Source organism: Epinephelus lanceolatus, chromosome 12 (assembly GCF_041903045.1).
Source record: "Epinephelus lanceolatus isolate andai-2023 chromosome 12, ASM4190304v1, whole genome shotgun sequence".
Taxonomy (NCBI): Eukaryota; Metazoa; Chordata; class Actinopteri; order Perciformes; family Serranidae; genus Epinephelus; species Epinephelus lanceolatus.
The window spans coordinates 8,326,835-8,347,017 of record NC_135745.1 but is presented as its reverse complement, the minus strand read 5'-3'; the positions used below and the strand labels follow the sequence as shown (position 1 = coordinate 8,347,017).

At 38.9% G+C, this 20,183-nt stretch overlaps 1 protein-coding gene across 1 annotated transcript in view; it reads left to right on the top strand.

Moving 5' to 3' along the window:
- The window catches only part of brinp2 (bone morphogenetic protein/retinoic acid inducible neural-specific 2), a 342,576-nt gene that overhangs the window by 209,900 nt on the left and 112,493 nt on the right, over window positions 1-20,183 (top strand). Inside the window, exon 5 of the mRNA XM_033650943.2 lies at window positions 11,435-11,540. Within this exon, the coding sequence (XP_033506834.1) occupies window positions 11,435-11,540 (106 nt within the window). The remainder of the gene's footprint in view (window positions 1-11,434; window positions 11,541-20,183) is intronic.

Here is a 20,183-nt window from a genome sequence, read left to right as displayed (position 1 = left end):
GTATTGTGCATTTCAAACCTGTTAAGGGACAGAAATTGCAAATTAATTTGGACTTTTAATGCTGTGGTATGTGACATTGATTCATGTTCGTCACTATGCAAATGAGCATTTTAATAAAATAAAGCACAAAAGCATCTTGAAAATTCAGCTTTAATATCATACCATCCAGTAGTCAGCTGATACATTTTCATGGCACTATTGCTGTTCTTGATTTAGTTTCATTTAGTTTTCAAAAAAAAAAAAAAAACCCTTCAAGGTCACCCTGCAATATCACCATTTTGGTGTGCCCCTGTCAGGAAGTGGAGAAAAGGACATAAGAAAGGAAGAATTGCTCTAAAATGCATGATGGGATATTTCTACAATAGCCATTCTACTTTTTCTCATCTCTGCTGCAGAGTGTGAGTAACACCAGCTGTCAGCAGCAAGGACACACCAATGACTCTTTTAAAGAGTAGAAAGTCATCCTATTCGTCCACCTCATACATTTCTAGCAGTTTTGTGACATTAGTAAAAGTAACATTAAAATGGGGAAAAGCTAGATGCAACAGCATAACATAAGGCAGAGAAACGAAGCTACCCTAGAGGTAGTGTCTGCCTACGAAAAAAGAAACAGAGTTATCACAGCTCAAGCTCAGGAGACTCTGAGAGGAAGAAATCAACTTCAATTGCAATTGAAATGCTGCTGCTGTCAGGTGAAAACATTTCATCCCAACACAGTCTGAAAAAAAGAAAAATGCATTTTAAGTTTAGCAAGCTGGCATGTACAGTATCCAGCCTGTTTGAGTTTTGTTGTTGTCTACCGCGGTTCCACCGGGGCCAAAGTCAGTGAAACTTAGCCTGCACAAATCAAAAAGGACATTCTGTGCAAACAAACGATGAATGACAATATAATTATTCCTAACACCTGGACACCATGTGCAGTGACTGAAAGTGCGTGACAGCTAGTTAACAAAAAAGCAGAATAGTCAAAACCAACATTTAGAAGGAATGGAATGTGATTGAAACATCCAACTTCTGAACCTCAAACTTGATCAGACCAAACCTAAACATTTCCAGGATCACTATCTCTTTGTTTAAAACAATAACTGTACTAATTCATCCATCCATCTATTTCCATCCTCTTATCTGGGGTTGGGTCACGGGGAAAGCGATCGTGGGGGTTCCAAGGCATTACCAGGCCAAATGAGATATATAATCCCTCCAGCCTATTCTGGGTCTGTCCTGGGGCCTCCTACTGATCCTGATCAGATGCCCAGACCACTTCAACAGGGCCCTTTCGTCATGAAGGAGCAGCAGGCCCCTAACCCCCTCTCAAAGGCTAAGCCCAGCCGCCCTGTGGAACTCATTTCAGCTGCTTATCCCCAATCTCATGCTTTTGGTCACTACCCAAATCTCACGACCATAGGTGAGGGTCAAAACATAAATGGACCGGTAAATCGAAAACTTTGCCTTCCATCTCAGATCCCTCTTCACCAGGATGGTCCAGTCCCGCAGCCCCTCACATCAGCTGACTCTGCACCAAACCACCTATCCATCTCACGCTCCATTTTACCCTCACTCATGAACAAGACCCCAAGACTTGAACTCTTTTACTTGGGGCAGTAACTCTTTTCCAACCATCTCCATCCCAGCCTCCAACCTTACAGGATTGCTTCCTTAGTTATTCTTTACGCCCTTTGTCACATGACCATAGCCTTCCCAAATGTACAAATTTTGGTGTATTACTTTTCATAGGAAAATGTACTAACAGTGGATGAGAACAGCCTGATATTAATGACAAGATGCAAACAATTTACTCCTTATACCAACCATGCTCTGTGCATATAGATTTAGAAATCTGCAACATATGTGTTTATGCTTCTTTTTCATTGGCATATATGATTCAGTAGCACATAAAAAAAATCAATAAAATGCACATATGAACCTGTTAACCTGTCCATAATAACAGAAATAAAGCAGCTCCCCTCCTTGGCAGGCAGGTTAATAGTCCTGTTTTTCAGCAACTGCAAACACCTAAAGATTTTGCACATCCGCACACACACACATTTACAAGTGCACACACAACAAACACACAATCACTCCCATTTGGAGAAGAGCATCCTTTACATGTTTTTGCTAAATGAGGATCTCTGGTATGCAAGCCACCTGCCGCGCCGTGTTCTGCCAGACCAACTCATCACCCAAGAGGAAGCGACACTGAGTGGGATGTACTTGACCTGTGTCCATGTACGCCTCTGGGCTCCGTGTCGCTGCAGCAATGCGTAGGAGGTGGGAGTGAAATACATTATCTTTATCTCCAGCAGTAAAGTGGAGGAACCTCAATCACACATCCAGTTTAAAATACAGTTTTGTGAGAAGAAAAAGAGCCTCTGTAACACCTGTCTTAAATGTGCTGTTTGAAAATGAGAGAGGACGTGGCTCTGTATGGCGCAAAGGAAGGCACAGTATTTTTTACCACAGTGCTGCCGCTTTCAAGAGCCAAAATCAGCAGGGAAACTGCAGTCAGGCACTTTTCTCTTCTATAAAACCTCATCATGTTGTAAAAAACATTTTGTACAAATGAACATGTTTTATCAACCTATATACTATATAGTGATATAAAAGTAAAGTAAAAGCTTTATACTCTTGAAAAATAATTTCAGCACTAAATCTCTACACCTTTGCTGTTACTTTAATCTCCCATAATTCTTTGTGGTGTCAAAATTATATTTGATGATGTCATATAACAAGAGAAATTACATCTGGGTAGTGAATCTAGCAGTTTGTGTTCAGGATGTGATGGAACAAAGTCATGAATTATGCATTGCTAATAACATTCCCTAAAGGATGTGTCATAGTTCTATGTGTTTACTTATGTCATTTAATTTCATGAAAAGAGCAAAACCAACAATGTGTTCATCTGTCTTTTGATGCTTTATGACTTCCCCACCCTGTCTGTGGCACTTAATTCCAAGAACAATTCGTCTGTCTGAAGACATATATCTTAAAAATGTGTCACAAATATATAGTTCAATTTTTTAAAAATATGTAATGTCCTTAAACGACTGTAAGTTTTTGCTATAATTACTCAAACAGGAGGGCAGGAGTGTATTCGTCAGGGACTATTTTTATGAGACACTGCTTGTTACATTACTTTTTTCATTATGTCACAAGCATGGCTGAATTAACCTGTAAGGCAGCCCCGGTGTACAAACCTGCTTTTGGGCCCCTAATGATTTTGTAATGCCTCACAGATGAAAAAAAAAATGTTGGTTGTGGTGGGGCTTTCGATTTTAGAAGTACGAGCCCATTTGAATCTGATTTTTGTAATAATTTTAATAATGCAACCTTTTGATTCATGCAATTAAGAGGACATTGGTGTAAGAATGTAAATAGCCTGGTCTTTAATATGTCTTTAAATCAGTAACTGTAGTATGACCGCTGAAATAGGAATACTAACGCATAAAGGACTGTAAAAAAAAAAAAGTTTCTAGAGTTACAAGAAATCACACACCACTGTGGCATGTTTGAACAATGAACATCGTTGAATAAACATGAAAAACAAAATGGCCCAGGTTGAACGATCCACTCAGTGAAGGGCTCTTGGGAGTTTGAACAAAAGTAGAGATGGGGGTGGCAGCTCTCAGGTGGATTATCATTGAAGTTACTCACATGAGTCACAAACAAGCCCAGTGTGTATTTGGTGTAACACAGCTGAAATCTGTCAGCTCTGACACTATTATGTTTCCTGCAAACAAAGAAAGTCAAATATAAAATGAAGGCTAAGGGGTTATAAATTATGATAGTAAAAATAAGAATCAACATAAGCACACAGAGATTTAGTAATAACTGAAGAACAGACATGAAAGTCTTGCATAAACATCTACATCTAGCTTCCAACATTAACAGTCTCTAACTTAATGCTTCCTACAGTGTGTGGCTGGAGTTGCAGGAGCTTCAGACATCCTATTCACATGTATGTCATCATGACTCCTCTCCAAAAACTTCATCATCATTGTGTTGTTATGGCAAACTCAGCACACACCCAGCAGGAAATGGTAACAGCTGGACGCTGTGCTGCTGTAAAGCTGGAGTGCTGGTGTTCAATTAAGGACACAACTACTGTGAGCCAAGGTTTTTTTGGCCACACTTTACTGTGATGTGTATTCCTTTCCATTTGTTGCAACTAGTGTGGTGCACATTCAAAGTGTGCCTGTTTGAAAGGGGCCAATTGCTTGGCCCCCAGTGTTGCTGCTTGCAGCTTTCTTGAGAACCCCTCATTCAAACAACTTCCGACTTCACACTGCGCTTTTTTGGTTTCTGAGCCATACATATGCCTCAGCCGTGCTAGAGTACATATGCTAACAGCTAGATATTTGGGGCCTGGCTATTTCCAGGGACCAGTGATGGGAATAACAGCGTTAAACGGCGTTACTAAGTTACTACTAAGTGTACAATGTTATATAAGAATGATTTATTCTATTAAGTGTCAATTTCATTAATTTAACATATTAAATGTTGAGTTTCATTACATACAGTTGAGTTTCATTAGCTACATAGCCTACAGTGACTTTTATTACAGTTCCATTAAGGGGGGGGGGGGGGGGGGGGTTACTTTTCCAGGTAATTAGTTACTTTTATAGTGCAGTAACTCAGTTACTAACAGTTACTTTTTGGGGAAAGTAACTAGTAAATATAACTAATTACTTTTTTTTAAAGTAATGTTCCCAACACTGCCAGGAACCAAAAGCATTCATTCTTAAAGTTACATTGTTAATGCTTGAAATGTTTCAGTAAGCTATGATGTAACATCTTCGGTGTTTCTTTCTTCATCTGTTGTTGAATGCACTGTAGGGAGCAACTAAGAGCACCAGTATCCATTGATGTATAAAGAGAATTGGATACAGCATTGGACGGGCCCCTGTTCATTGTTACGGAAGTTGCTCAGTTGAGCATGAATTCAAAAGTTTAACTTCCTGTGTGTGAAATTACTTAGAGCTTTTGTACCTTGGGGCCTATAGAGCAAGCGCACTAGAAACTTTCGAGCTGGCTAACATAAGGTTTAACCCTTCGCTAACCTGAATGGTGATAAAATGATCTAATCATGTGTCTCCTTTTGAATTTAGAAATGTAATTGGAGCACATGGATCAAATTTTGATCGCGAAACTGAGACATTTCACGGGGGTTGTGATGCTGATGTCTCTTTCCTCTTTCCATGTAAGTCTGCCGGCCCCATGACATTCCACAGTTTGGCCACTTACAGTATCAAAATTAGGTGCTGTTCCTGGGGGGTTGGCTGTACCTAACATGCCATTAGGCAGTGTAATAGTTAAAAGGGGATCCTGTCAATACACTACACAGTGTGTACAAAATATGTCCTGTAGATCTTGAGCCTGCGCTCAACATTGTACTTCCCTGGGCTCTCAGCAATCACCTGCCACGTGTGAAGTTGAACTGATAAATGGTTGTCAAGAAAATCAAGTCCTTCCATTTTAGTTTAGTCTATATGGCTTTAACTCTCTTCCTGTCTCCGTATGTTCATGATGTGGAATCATACAAATTCTGAATTAGTGCAAAATTGTCAGTCAAGTTGAAACATTTTCTACATCTTCACTTTGATTTGCAGCATGTAAAGCAAATAGTTGCCTGTTTGCATCCCTTTTAGTTCAGTCTGAACACACTGTTGGGGGCTGAATGTAATTCTAACAGAGAACTGACTTAGTTCCACAGTCAGTATGAAAACATGAATGAGACGCAACAGTTGAGTTTTTTAAAGCAGAGATTATCTGTGCCCACATCTTTAACAACCCAAAACGGCCTCTCTCCTCTCCACTAATCTCCCTTTACTTCTCGCCTTTATTTCTCACTAATCTTTAACTACATCTCAGCAACATTGCTCTCTGAGATGTTTGAGAGATGTTTGAGATATGTATCTTTTGTAGTGCCTTAAAGGCTAACTTCTGTTTCTTTTTGATAATAGATGCAATCTTAATGCACAGCAGAGTGTGAAGATGTGAGGAACAAGGCTTTGTAAGGACAGAAAATACTTACAGGCTGCATCATTTGCCAAATTGCATGATTTAGCTGGAAAATGGCTTTTCCAGAGGCCATATCCATCTTCTAAGGCTAATTGTACTATCTTGAACACTCACTCTGGAAATTAACTATTAGTTTTATCCTTGCTCATTCTGTCTTAATGTTCTTTTTCTCTCTTTTCTTTTGTCTTTATTCCTCATGGTCTTTTTGAACATTTCAGTCTATCCCATGTTTGCTCTTTGTCTCTTCATCTCTCTGTCTTTATGTTTTTCTCATTATTGTTCCTGCCCTTTCTTTTTTGCTAAATTAGCAGCTCAACAGCAGATCATCCTTCACAACCTGTCAAGTAGGATATTGTTTAAGTATCGTATTTTCCATGATATCCATCTTAAAAGTAGTGCTACAATTAAAATTTAATTTACCTTTCTAGCGAAATGTCAGGGACTTTTCTTCAGCTGAGACTTAACAAAATGAGGGTCATTTTTCTTTGTTCTCTTTGTAGACAGAATGGCAGAGTAAGAGTCTACATGAGGTTGTTGTAAAAAGACAATGTTGTTAAAAAAGTAAAGAAGTGCTCAATTTTTAAGGATATCAAGCAGCTGAAAAGGAGTCCTTTCTTTTCCGTCTGTTCTGCATCTTGAAGTATGTTGTGATATAAGACCTCAAAAAGAACAGTGTCTCATTCTGCTATCTGGGGCAAAGGTGGAAAGAATCCTACACTGATACACTCCACGGACCAAATGCCCAGTACTCATACTTTAAGTTTGATTACAGGGTTTTTTTTTTTTTTTTTTTTTTGCAATGTAAATATCACATACACATTATACCAAATCAAATGATAAGTAAGCATAACACACGGTGTCCTGACATAGAAAATAATGGATGAGGTGAAGGCAAAGAAGGCACTGACAAAAAGAGAAGTACCCCCTTAAATCACTCTCCATTTTTTAGGATGCTGTGTGTGTGTGTGTGGTCAGTGTAGGTCTGTTTCACCAGTTAGCATTGAATAGATGTATGGTTGCTATGGTTACCCGCAGATTGATGTTGCTGACAACTTTTGAACAGTGGTTTTGAAAGAGACTGTCTCCCAACGAATGACAGCATCGGTTGTTTTAGCAATGCCCCAAAACAACATACGTTTATGTTTAAGTGACAGTGCTATTTAGTTTCTGTAGTAATTATAATGGGAGAAGAGAAGGAAGTTAGTTGACGTTGTAATAGAGAGACAAAGTCCACAGAGGGAGGAGGACAGTCAACAAAGCCTCAAGACTTTAACATAGGAGACTATTATTCTGACTATAATGCTCTGTGAAGACGAGGGGAGCTGTAGGTTCAGGTAATAATTCTCTGTAGCTTCATCACATGAAACTCTTTCACATAGTGACCTTGTTCTTTGATAGATTGTAGTTATAAAAACATCCATTACAGCCTCTTAAAGAAACATGTTATGTCATAAAACACATTTTCAAACGTAGTTTGCAATGCTTTTGGAAGGTGCAGACAAATGATGTCCTCCTGCTGGTAAGGTAGTTGGATCACTAAATGCCATAGACTTGTGCTAATAATGTTAGCATGTTGTATTGGTGGGGGAAATGTATCCAGATAAAGACAAGTGTTTGTCAATGCTGCGATTTATAGTGAAGCCAATTTGCGTACTTTGTTTGAAATTGTCTCTATTAAGCCATATTTAATGTGTGTTTTGAATCAACTAAACTTTACAGCACTTAACAGAGTCCTCCACCGCAGACTAGCGTTTTGGAGGTGTAACTGCAGAGTGACCACTGTTGCCAACTCCTCAGTAAGAAAAGTAGTTATTGGCTGTCCTAAAAGTCGCTAGAAGTCGCTCAATGATGTCATCGCCTAATTTGCATAATTGTCCATATGCATGTAATTGTAATGGATGCTGTAGGAGAGAGGAATAACATCGTGGGAGAGACAAAAACTGAGTAAAATAACACCCTGAATATGTTTAGAACTACAAATGAACTTTCTTTCAGTGATTTATATTTGACAAAGAAAATTTTACATTTACATCCTGTCCTGACTGTAAACCAGGTTGGGATCAGCCAGCAGCGGTTCCGCGCATGCGCGATTCACTTGCAGTCTGGACGTGGAGGGGTTAACGTCTCCTGCTCTGACTGTAGCTGGGAGGGAGGACTGGGCTGTCTGTGAGTGCTTTGGGGCGAGAGAGGAGCTCACGGCAGCATCCGCTGCCCGTTGAGAAGACTAAGAATGATACGTGCTCTCACAAGAGTCTCCAGAAGTCTTCAATAACATTAGAAAAAGTCGCTAAATTTGTTGCTAGTCGCTTTTTTGAAAAAGAGTTGCTAGAGGGATCTGAAAAGTCGCTAAATATAGCGACAAAGTCGCTAAGTTGGCAACACTGAGAGTGACCCAGACACAGCACCACAGAAGTAAAAATAATGTGCAGATTTTTTTTCCCCACGACTTACCGATTAGTTGAAGATTATGTGCGACTTTAGTCGACCAAGATTTTCTTTGGTTGACTACAGCCCTAGTAAAGAGACCTGAATATGTCACATGAGGGATTACCGTATACAAAATACACAACATAATGTTAAAACAATGTTAACTTGTGGTTTTACACAGGACGTAAGTCTGCAAGTTATGGTATGTAGGTATGTTTGAAACAACATTTACTTTTCGCACAGGACTATGGGTGGGGCAATCGATTTACAAAATGTGTGTCGCCGTATCGCAATAAAGTAACCTCACCTACAAAGTGAAAATGACTTTTCGACTGCAGTGCACAGACACTTAAAGTGAAAGCATCCTGTAGCGCTTTGCTAAGACAGCGTGAACACTGTCCTGTTTACTTTTTGTTCCCACTCAAGGATGATATCTTAACATGTATCGGAACATGTTTGTGTTATTAGTAGTCACACTTTCTGCACTGCTGCTAACATTACAGTATACATCATCTAAGATTGTTAGTCTGTTGTTTAGTATTTTCTGTTTACTTTAACGGCCATGCACGAGTGAGAAAAGTGTGTGAATGCTGTTACAGTTTGCAAATCATTTTAATTACTTTCCTTCCCCCACACTGATACAAAAATACATTTGCCAGTAATTATCTTAACTGTACATTACTACATTTATTAAATCCATGTAATAAGCATTTGGAATTTTAAGTCAAGTATAAGAAAAAATACAGATTCTCTGGTTCAGGCAAAGGATTGCTATCATATATAGTGATTAAATTAATTTATTTGTCACAGCAAACCTTTTGAATTCGGAGTCCATAACTTTCTGATCAAGTATCTGACAGGGCCTATTATTACTATTAATATTATCATCAACACAGAAATGATGTGGAAAGGGTGCTTTTGGTGTCAATATCACATGCCAAGGGGTGTCACAAAGTGTCTGTATTTGATGACCTGGGGATGAGAATGGGATGGTTGTTCAAGAGGGCATGGACACAGAAAGTGTTTTGTCATTTAATTTGAAAGACCTACTCAGTTAAGCTGGACCAGAACTGTGTTTTAGGTGTCCTGTCAAACAGTTTTACTGCACATCTGCCAACAAGGCCACATTACCATCTGGGCAAATGCCCTGGTGCCCTGAACCATTAGAAGCCTGAGTCCCAGGTTCACTGTACGGTCATTACAGTAGTAGTTTAGTAGGTAATTTTGATTAATTGCAAATAGGGCTCAATATTATACTGATAAGGTGATATGAGACTAGATATAGGCTTAGATTTTTGATATCTCAAGTGTTGTCTATTCCTGGTTTTACAGGCTGCATTACAGTAAAATAACGTAATCTTCTGAACATAGCTGTTCTCTTACTTCCCTTTACCCCTGTAGTCATAAGCCCCTTTTACACTGCCAGATTTTCGGCGAATGTTGGGCCGTTTTTAATCATCAAATGACAGGAACGGTGAAGGACGGGCCAACTTATGAAAGAATCACCAAAGGACTGACTAGCTGCGGCTTCCCTCGGCATACGTCACTGTTTACTGTCACAGGCTGAGCTACACATTTTGTAACTTGCTCATGCCCGCATTGCCCCGAAAAAAGGTGCATTCTGTATAAACAAAAGTAGGTAGGCGGCATTTTGCTGCACTCCCCGATTTTGTTTTTATACTGCCAATGCTGAAAGAAGACTGATTGGGCTTTCCTGCAAATTTGCACGATTCCTATTTAAAAAGGGCTATTATATCCACATTACTGATGATTATTTATCAAAAATCTCATTGTGTAACTATTTTGTGAAAACAGTTAACCCTACAATATCCTCGCAATATCGATGTTGTGGTATTTGGTCAAAAATATTGTGATATTTAATATTCTCCATACCCAGCATTACTTGCAAATATGGTTATATGTACCAGAATATGAACTGAAATCATAAGGTAGATTCTGCATGTTTTGTTTTATATCTTCAAACACCATCTTAAGGAGGGGCCCTGTGTCAAAATTTAGTATTAACAGCTTGATTAATTGAGTAGATACTGAGTTTACATGGTGCATAGTTTTAAATACTTAATCAAATTACCACAAACTGTCTGATATCAAACCTGAGGCAGGGTACTCTTCCGGATTAGAAGCACTTGTTAGTTTCTGGGATTCTGGGCAAAACACAGTGTCCCTAACAAACTGTGTGTGTGCCATTTGAATGTAATGAGTGTTTCAAGGCAGGAAAGGTACGCAATGCAAACAGAGTGGGAGTCACAGGGGCTTAAATCTGCTCTGAGGTTAAAAATCAGCAATAGATATGATTTAAACAAAAATATTTAATAAATCATGCTCTGCTTGTTGTTTTCTCTCTTATCGATTAGTAATAATAAATCAGCAAAAACTATATGAAAGCCATGAAACATTTTTAAAGAGGAGGCAATTGTAATTCTGCTCAACCAATGTAAGTTTGCCTGTGGTGACCATGCAGAACAAACATCAAATCTCATGCTGTCTGCTCCAACATCTTTGATATCTTTAATATCTGATGCACCTTCATATCTGGTTGCTTTCAAACACACACATGCAACAGAGGTTATTATCAGATCGAGGCCTTAATGCAACCTTCCCTCTGTCTCTCTTTAAAGTTTAAATCCTTTTTCTTTCACAAACACCTGCGCTTGCTCCCCCCCTCACATTTCTCGTGTCTCTCCCTCCTTTCCACTGTTCTCTGCCAGACAGCCAGCACATTGCAGGCAGCTGTGGCTGCAGGTGTGGGAGTGGAGCAAAAGATGGCGATAGTTTTCTCTGCTGTCAAGAGGGCTCTGCCACATCCAGTCCTCCGCCTGCCTTCACATGCGCCGCCTGCCACAAGTTGTGTGCTCGACTGCCAGAAATGGGAACAAACATCTGCCTCATTCACTGCTAATGTGGCATTATATGAAAAAACAACACAACCATATATTTTAAATAGATCTGTCCTTCCTCTGTTTCCTAGGTAACCGAAACAAGGACAGGCCCTCTCGGCTGCAGTAACTACGACAGCTTGGATTCGGTTAGCTCAGTGTTGGTGCACAGCCCGGAAAATAAGATCCACCTAAAGGGTAAGGCTGGGTAACACACACACACACACACACACACACACACACTCACATATTTCATCTTAAATTCACACACAGTCCTCAAGAAAAGGTCCGCTGAAGGATTTTTTGCACACACACACACACTTAACTCACACACACTGCTGCCACCTCCATCCACCACCCTGCCAAGCCTCTCACCTCCTGTGTGTAGTGGTTGGCTGGGATGACCCTTTACTTTCCGCTGCAGTAGTTAATATGTCTGTTCTGCCTGACTGACTCTCGGTCTCATGGGGAATCTGTTATCTTACCAGGCTGTAGATGAACCGTGTCTGGCCACACTGGCCACAACCTAACCCCTCCGACTGCCCCTGGAACACTCAGTACACAAGTAAAGCTGAAGTGGTAATCCATGGACTAGCCTTCTTGTTTGACTTATTACCACATGATTCTGATGGAGGTTATTGGTGAAATAAGAAACCTCTCTTTGACATCTAATCACACTGTAATGTTCTTGGCTTAATAAGCTTATTAGGTTTGCAACACGTGATGCAATTCAGTTTAATGTGCAGTATAATGTTTTGCAGCAGTCTATAATAGTCCTAACTATAGCTTTTGTATTTACTTTCTGGCAAACAAGCCAGTGTCACAGAGTCAGCCTGGAGCTAGAAACTGTTAACAGTCAGCAGGGCCATTCTACCAACTAATTTCTGCATTTTATGTGTGAAGATCTATTTCTTTCTTGGCAGAGTGATATTATTTTAACTAATGGCTGTGATGCAAGTGTACAAGAGCCCAGTGTTACTTTTACTATTCAAAGGAAAAAGACCACAGCACCATGGGTGAAATCTTTGGTCACACATTGGGGGAACCAGAGTGGGTTGGAGGATAGGGGGCAAAGCTGTGGGTTAGGGGCTGAGTGCTGAGACCTGAAAGAAAAAATATTTTGATATTTAAACACAATTGAAGTAATTAAGATGTGAGAAAAACATCACAAAATTTTTTTCTCAAAAATTCTATCATTTTTAAATAATGTGTCTTTATAATGTGTCCTCTGTAGTGGACGTTGGGTCAATCTTTTCCACAAAAAGTACGTAACAGTTAATTTAAATGACATGAATAAATTCAATTTTTAGGAATGTAACACTGAAGATATTGTGCATTCCATTCTTTTAACTAGTTACACATAGCGCTCGTGTGTGTATAGACAAATAACCTTTAGTTTACCCCTCCTAGAATCTGTGTAAAACTTCAGAACCCTGGTTTACATGTCACTTCTAATACAAAATAGTTGCTGGGTGTCAGTAATCTTTTCTTCTCCCTTAATTTCTTATGCATGGAAGCAATTTTCTGCCAATGTGATGAAAGCAAAACAAAAACTAACTAAATAAATAATAATTTCTTTCATATCATTTCTTAATATTTTAAGATATTAGGTCAGTAACCTGAGAAATGTTGTCATTATTTTTAGATTTTAAGTCATTATTTTTAATAGGGTTCTCAGTTAGTACTTTGAGAAGGTTTTTCATTATTTGAGACAATCAAGTCTTTTATTTGAAGATGTTAATTATTAAATCATTGTTTTGAGATAAGTAAGTAAATATTTCAAAAAAGTTTATCATTCTAATTACTTACAGGATCTTTTTTTATTATTTTTCATCACACTGGCAGAAATGGTTGGTTTGGTTTTTCCCATTTCCTGTATGGGACATGGTTGAAAATGACAAGAAGCGATTCCCACTGTTCCCCACAATGGGTTTAAATGTGTATTTAACAAGGCTTAAAACTAACATATTCTTCTAAAATCTTAATGTACTCCACCCCCATTTTGTAGCAAAAACGCCTTAAATGACATACCTAAATTAAAATAACTATAGCTTCTGAACCGCTCTGACTACATGCATGCATGAGGTCTTGCCAGAAAGAAAACTCCCTGAAGTTTTTTGTGCAAGTGTCAGAAACACTCTAGGTGATACAGAGACAGAGTAATGGGCCTCTGAAGACAGTAAAAAAAAAAAGCGAAGATTTTGCCTAAAATAAAAAAAAAAAATGTTTTTCAGGATGAATAACTGTTTGTGGCTTCATCTGAGCAGGTAAATGACACCGTGGGGCTGTAGGCACACTATCAATGAACATTTGTTTCAAATTTGAAGAACACAGCTCAAAGTCTGACCATTCTACAGTGTTTTTCCATGCAAAGATCCAGGCGGAGCTCCAAAAGACAAGTCGGTCACTTGGCTTCAAAACAGTACTGTCAGTGATCAAACAACACTCAGCCAGCTTCAAACATTGTACCTTATTGAAATCAGGTGTGATTATGATAGCTGATGTTGTTTTTGACACAGAAACACCTTAAAATATCACCAAATAAAGCCATATGAAACGTGAAAGTTATGATCCCACTTTCTAGATGGTATATCTCAGCCAAAAATAGTGGTAGGAATGAGACTCTTACCTTTTATAAAAGAGCTAAGTCCCCGCTAACGGCTCCGCATAAGATCACGAGTAATCCTTTAACAATTCTCGTCGAAAAGCGGCATGACATGACTTGTCACCACTCATTGCGATTTTGGACTTTGTGTGTTTAGGCTGCTCTGGTGCGAAATACATAATAAATAAAAGAAAAATGATGTTATTTTTGAAGAGTTGAGAGCTTCCTGAATCCGGCAATACCAAACATTACATAGTTTGATGACGTAGTGTGCCTGGGAGATACCATTTAACAGAGGAGGAGGGGAGCGAGGATGTCGGCATCCTGGCAGAGTTAGAGAGGTTAAATGTGTATTTAACAAAGCTTAAAACTAACACATTCTTCTTGAATCTTAATATAATGTACTTAAGATTCTCATAAGTAAATAAAACAAACAAAATCATCCTTATGAAGAACAGAAAAAATATACCTTAAGATGTGTTCTGTTGTTCACACCATAGGTGTCTGACCAACACCACTAGAAAGCCCAGGATGTGCTTTACATAGTTCATCAGGGTTGAAATATACTGCATGCATGGTGTTTGAACAAAGGCCTCAGTGTCATGTCCCCCACAGAGGACAAATATGAATTGCCAGGTCTCAGGAGGATAAGGGTATAAACTATTTAAGGTTGCAGTAAGGAGCAGCCATTAGCATGGCAAATTCACAGCACTAATGGCCAGCGTTGGTGATCAGGGAAATGAGGCTGTGCCTCTGAGATATTTTGCACTGCCTGCATCAGCAGGTCGGCTTGGCGACTTTTGAAACTGCCTAATGGCATATGAGAAGGAACCAATCACCTCACTGGTCTGTCAGGCTCATATGTAAGCTCAGATTGCTTTAAAGGATGTTACTTAAACAAAACAAACAAACAAAAAAAACAGCAGTATTCCTGAGTTAGTGAACAGCAGCACTGGTTTGTATTCAACATGTACGACTGATAATATGATTCAAAATTCACTTTGAGGAGAGAATGTGAGCTGCACACACAGCTGTTGATGGTTGACACATATGCCAAGATGGAGCAGGAGGTGGTCAGTGAACGGTGAACACTGCACAGCCAGTGCATTTTGGGGTCAGTTTAACACTGAATATTTAGGGGCATAAATTTGCCTTATTTGCCAGATTTCCATATTAAATACACAGCACACCCACATAGAGTTTTCTTTTTCTCTCCATTCTGTCAGTGACAAAAAAAGAACCACATTCATTCAATATTCTAAATGAGTGGAGACTTAATTGCACATTTTATATGCATAAACTTGAGTTTCACACCTCTCTGCTCCTCCTCCTCCTCCTCCTCCATATGTACCCTCTCTCTTTCCCACACTAACATTCTCTCTTTCTCTCTCTTGCTGCCGTGGTTTTGACACAATCATCGTGACAAGTGTCACAAAAACATTGCGCAAACAAAGAAATATGCTGAGGAAGAATTACATTAATGAAGCTATTTTTGCTTTATGGATTCATTCATCTTGACAAAATGCATGTGTTTGTTAAAGTCCCTCTCCAGTCGAAAATGTGTTTTTCCTATTGTTGACTTACTTGGGTGCTTGAGCTTCACTGAGCACAATGATGTCTGCGCAGAGTTTGTTTGCACATTTATCTGCTGAAGGGGGAAAAGTGCTCACCTTAAATCTCTGCAGTGTATGCAAGTGTGATGATTTGATATGTTTTAGAACATGCCTGGAGAGAATCCTTTAAAGTAGATTCAGTCTTATTTCCCCTCTTGTTTAGTCTTTTTACTGCCATGTAACTTTCCTCCGGCACATTAGGTTCTTTTCTTCTTTTTTTTATATCACAGTCTTTAAAGGTCACTTGATAATCAGAGGTCAATCACGGGGTCATTTCCCTTGGATTTTCAATGGAGTCTGCATTTTTAGCTTTCCTGGTGGCCAACTACCTTATTCCCATTTTGCTTTTAGACCAAGCAGAGAAAATCCAACTCCTCACTTCTGAGGGAATCTTCTGTGGATTATATCACTTCAGGTGTAAATAATACAGTAGCAGATACTACTTCTACTTCCATCACTACTACTGAAATGACAATTGCAACTTTCTTGAAGATTGTTTTGGCACATAAGCACATACTGTAACAGCACAGGCTTGTGGGCAGACTGTCTAATGGACAAACATATTAAAAGAGCATAATAAAAAGAGTATCAAAATAACATAATATTCCCTGGCTACTCAGCCTTTTCATTTCCTTTAAGAGAATAATCACCAGCGCTGATCTGTAACCTCTTCCAAAAGGGAGACAAAGGGAGACCAAACTTTCTAGTCATTTAAGTTTGTCCTTGAGACTGTACCTAATCCCAAGTGTGAGGTATCACACATTTCATTGAGCCACTGCTTCACAGTGGGTACTTCACATTTCTCCAAAGCTGAAGTATAATTTGCTTTTCTCTTGTAAGGCTAAGGCCAAAGGCAATGGTGTTGTTGGAATGCAGTCCGTGTACCCTGTGCTTCTGAAGTGATGAGTATTATCAGCATGGGATCTGGCTGCAGTGTGGCATCTAACAAAGTAAGAAAGTTAGCTTGGTTTCAGAGCAGCAGCTCTATGTAAAAGCCTAAATTGGGTTAGTCATTGTGAGGCATTTTTCTACATATATATTATTTACACTTATTATTACGCATATCTAAAGTCATTAAAGCTGGAGTAGGCAGTTTTCTGGAAAAAGCAAAAATACCAGCAGGATTTGAAAATAGGCTCTTCTGCTGCAGCTCTCCCCTCTGTGTGCTAAACCCTCCCCCCAAGCCAGCACAGGCATATGCACATGTATTATACAGTATATATATGAGTACCTGTGGGTGGATTAAAGAAGTGGCTATCTGGGCCCATGCCAAGGGACCCAAAGTGTCACAGGCCCCAACCTTGTCTTCACCTGCAAAATGTCTTTCAAATTCACACATACTGACCAGGAAGAGACTCAAAAAGACTGCAAAGAGATGCAAAGGAACTGCAAAGAGGCACAAAATTGCTACAAATACAAAATGACCTCAAAGAGACAGAAACAGACTACGAGGAGACACAAAATGACATTAAAGAGACACAAAATGACCTCAAAGAGACAGAAACAGACTACGAGGAGACACAAAATGACATTAAAGAGAGACAAAATGACCTCAAAGTGACACAAATTGATTTCAAAAAGACACAAATGGACTACATAAATACAAAAACACACCCAAAACACCCAAAATAAAATCAAAGAGACACAAAATTTCTACAAAAAACAAAAACAAAATTTCTATGAAAAAACACAATGTGACCTCAAAGAGACACAAAGTGACCTCAGAGAGACAAAAATGGACTACAAAGATACATAAAATTACTACAAACAGACACAAAATGACCTCATAGAGACACATGATGACCTTAAAGAGCAACAAAATGACTACAAAGAGACACAAAATTACTACAAAAAGACAAAATTACAATGAAAAGACACAAAGTGACCTCAGAGAGACATAATTGGACCATAAAGAGACATAAAATTACTACAAAAGACATAAAATGAACTCACAGAGACACAAATTGACTAAAAATGACCCCAAACACACAAAATGAAATCACAGAGACATAGAATTACCCAAAACGAGCACAAAACCAGAAAAAAAGTCCATTGAGATGACATACTGTGACTTTAGCTAGCTACATATGAACTTTAATTAGCCGCAGCTATAAGCACTTCAGTTATCAAAAGGCTAAAGCCCAAAAGTCCATCCCCCTTTTTGGGTTGCTTTGCAGTGTAGCTAGCTGTTGCCAATGCTGGAATAGCCCATTTGTTTTGCATGATTTTCCACCATTGAATCAGGCTTTCACCATCTGAAAGGAAGTACACGAACAAATGCATTTGTAGAACAGCCACACCCTCTTTCTGAAATGACCTGTGATTGGCCAAAGTCTCCTGTTATAGGTTAGATTTTCTAAAACCAGTAAACAGAGCCAAGAGAAGGTGCAGAAGTCTATTGTTCTCTCAGACCACTTATATTTTGCTCAGATTTATTATAATTCGAAAGACGAAACAAAACAAATAAAACTGCTGGCTTTAACACACCCATACTCCAATGATAACTTGATGAGCCCCATGATGGGTGAATTAAAGTGCCTGAAAATATTTTCTGCAAGTGTCTGTGACTGAAGAAAGTTAAAGCTGCATTTATCAACATGTTAATATTAACGATGCATCACATGATGTCAATGTAGTGTGACAGGTGACAAACTCACAGAGAGGTATTTCTAACTCTGCAGTCCTGCTACTGTTTGGTTCCGTTTCACAGCACTATCAACCTCCCTTCCTGCTCTAATAAACCCACTTTACACAACCTGCTCACCAAATGACAGACGAGGGGCCTCATGCAAGAACCCTTTGTGTTTTTATACTCTTTTACTTTTTTCTTTGAGGATTGTTCATATAACTGTACAAGTCAGACACTTTTCATTAACAAAAATTTTACTAAAAAGCAAAAGGAAGAATTTCACAAAGCAGCTTTGGTATCATTGGAGACCTTAAAAAAATAAGAAAATATTAACAGTGTGACTCTCAATGATCTGTTGTAAGAGCAGCACTGCTCTGTTGGACAAATAAAAAGAGAATGGATAACCTGGAGTTAGATGCTACTGTACTGCCCATGTAAAGCAGCTTATGACTAATAGAAGAGACAATCATATGACTGTCACAAGAATATTAGACAGGATAACCTACAATAGGTGACATTACATTGTGATACGCAACAGAGGATGATACTAGACAGGTACCTGCATGACTGTCTGTACATGACTTCTCCAACGGGTATGGACCTCTGGACTTTCCTTTGTACCTGAGAGAAATTTTCAATTATGAGAAAATTGGTCAATGCCACAAATCTTTGTGCATGCCAATTAAGATCGCATCTGTCAGCATGAGGCTCAATGTGAGCAATCAGATTGTGAATACAGTGGAGCATTTAGCAGCTAGAAGCCAGATGAATTAGAGATAAAGGAAGAGTACCAGACTTACATCTGTCAGGTGGCCAGAAACATGACTCAAATTCCAATCAGTTCCTTCAAGTTGATATATGTAAACTTATCAAATCTTTCAAGTTTCGATCCTTTTTTTAAAATATGGTGTCAGTTTCTGCATGACACCCTGTTATAGTACGTACTAGTGTTGCACGGTATACTGGTACTAAAATAGTACCGCAGTACTAGAGTATTCCAGACAGTACTATACTGCATTTGGAAAATACCGGTACTTTGAAATTGATTCAATTCATTAATTTAGTTAATTTATTTTACTCATTTATGCACACAAACGCCTTTCTTGTTCCTATTGGAGCACAGATTACACAAGTGGTGTGTATGACAACACCTGTATCAACATTCGCAGCTGGCACACGTGAAAAAAGACAAGAGAAAGTCTGCCTCTCAAAGGGAGACAACACGAGACAACACAAACTTGGTGGAACATTTGAGTTACCAAACCGTGACGTCCATACCGAGGTACTTACCGAACCATGGTTTTTTTGGTACCGTTACACCCCTACTATTTATTGTTCTAAAGGTTTGTATCCAGAAGGACTTTTCCTTAGGAAAAGTACCGAAGAGTACCGAAAAGTATCGAAATTCATATTGGTATTGGTACTGAAACAAAGATTTTGGTATCGTGACAACACGAGTACGTACATGTCCAACACTAGTGCTGCCCGCCCCATAAAACATCTCTTCAATGCATTACCAGTCAGCATGTATAAGTTTACATAAATAAAGATAAAATTTATTTATTTTAATGCATTGATCCAGAATCCAACTTTCAGGTAAGCTGTGTAAACTCAATATCATGTAACAGAAATGCCACTGACCAACAATCTGTTGTTCTTTGACGGGCAAACATCCCAGTTACTTCTGTCTTGTACTGCATTCATGTGGTATTTGAAAAATGTGAAAAAAAAAAAAGTCATATTTTATGAGACACCTGATCCGCCTTTGCTCTTTGTTATCAATGTGTTGTTAAATCCATCTGAACAGTAAAATGCAACACATCTTCTTTGCGCCCATGCTGCTTTCACATTACAACATTAAGTTCATGATCATGTTGTCACGATACCAAAATCTTTGTTTCGGTACCAATACCAATATGGCCCCCAATTGGCCAAAGGGGGGCGCTATAGCAACCGATTGAAATTGCAAAATTTGAATGGGCATATCTCATGCC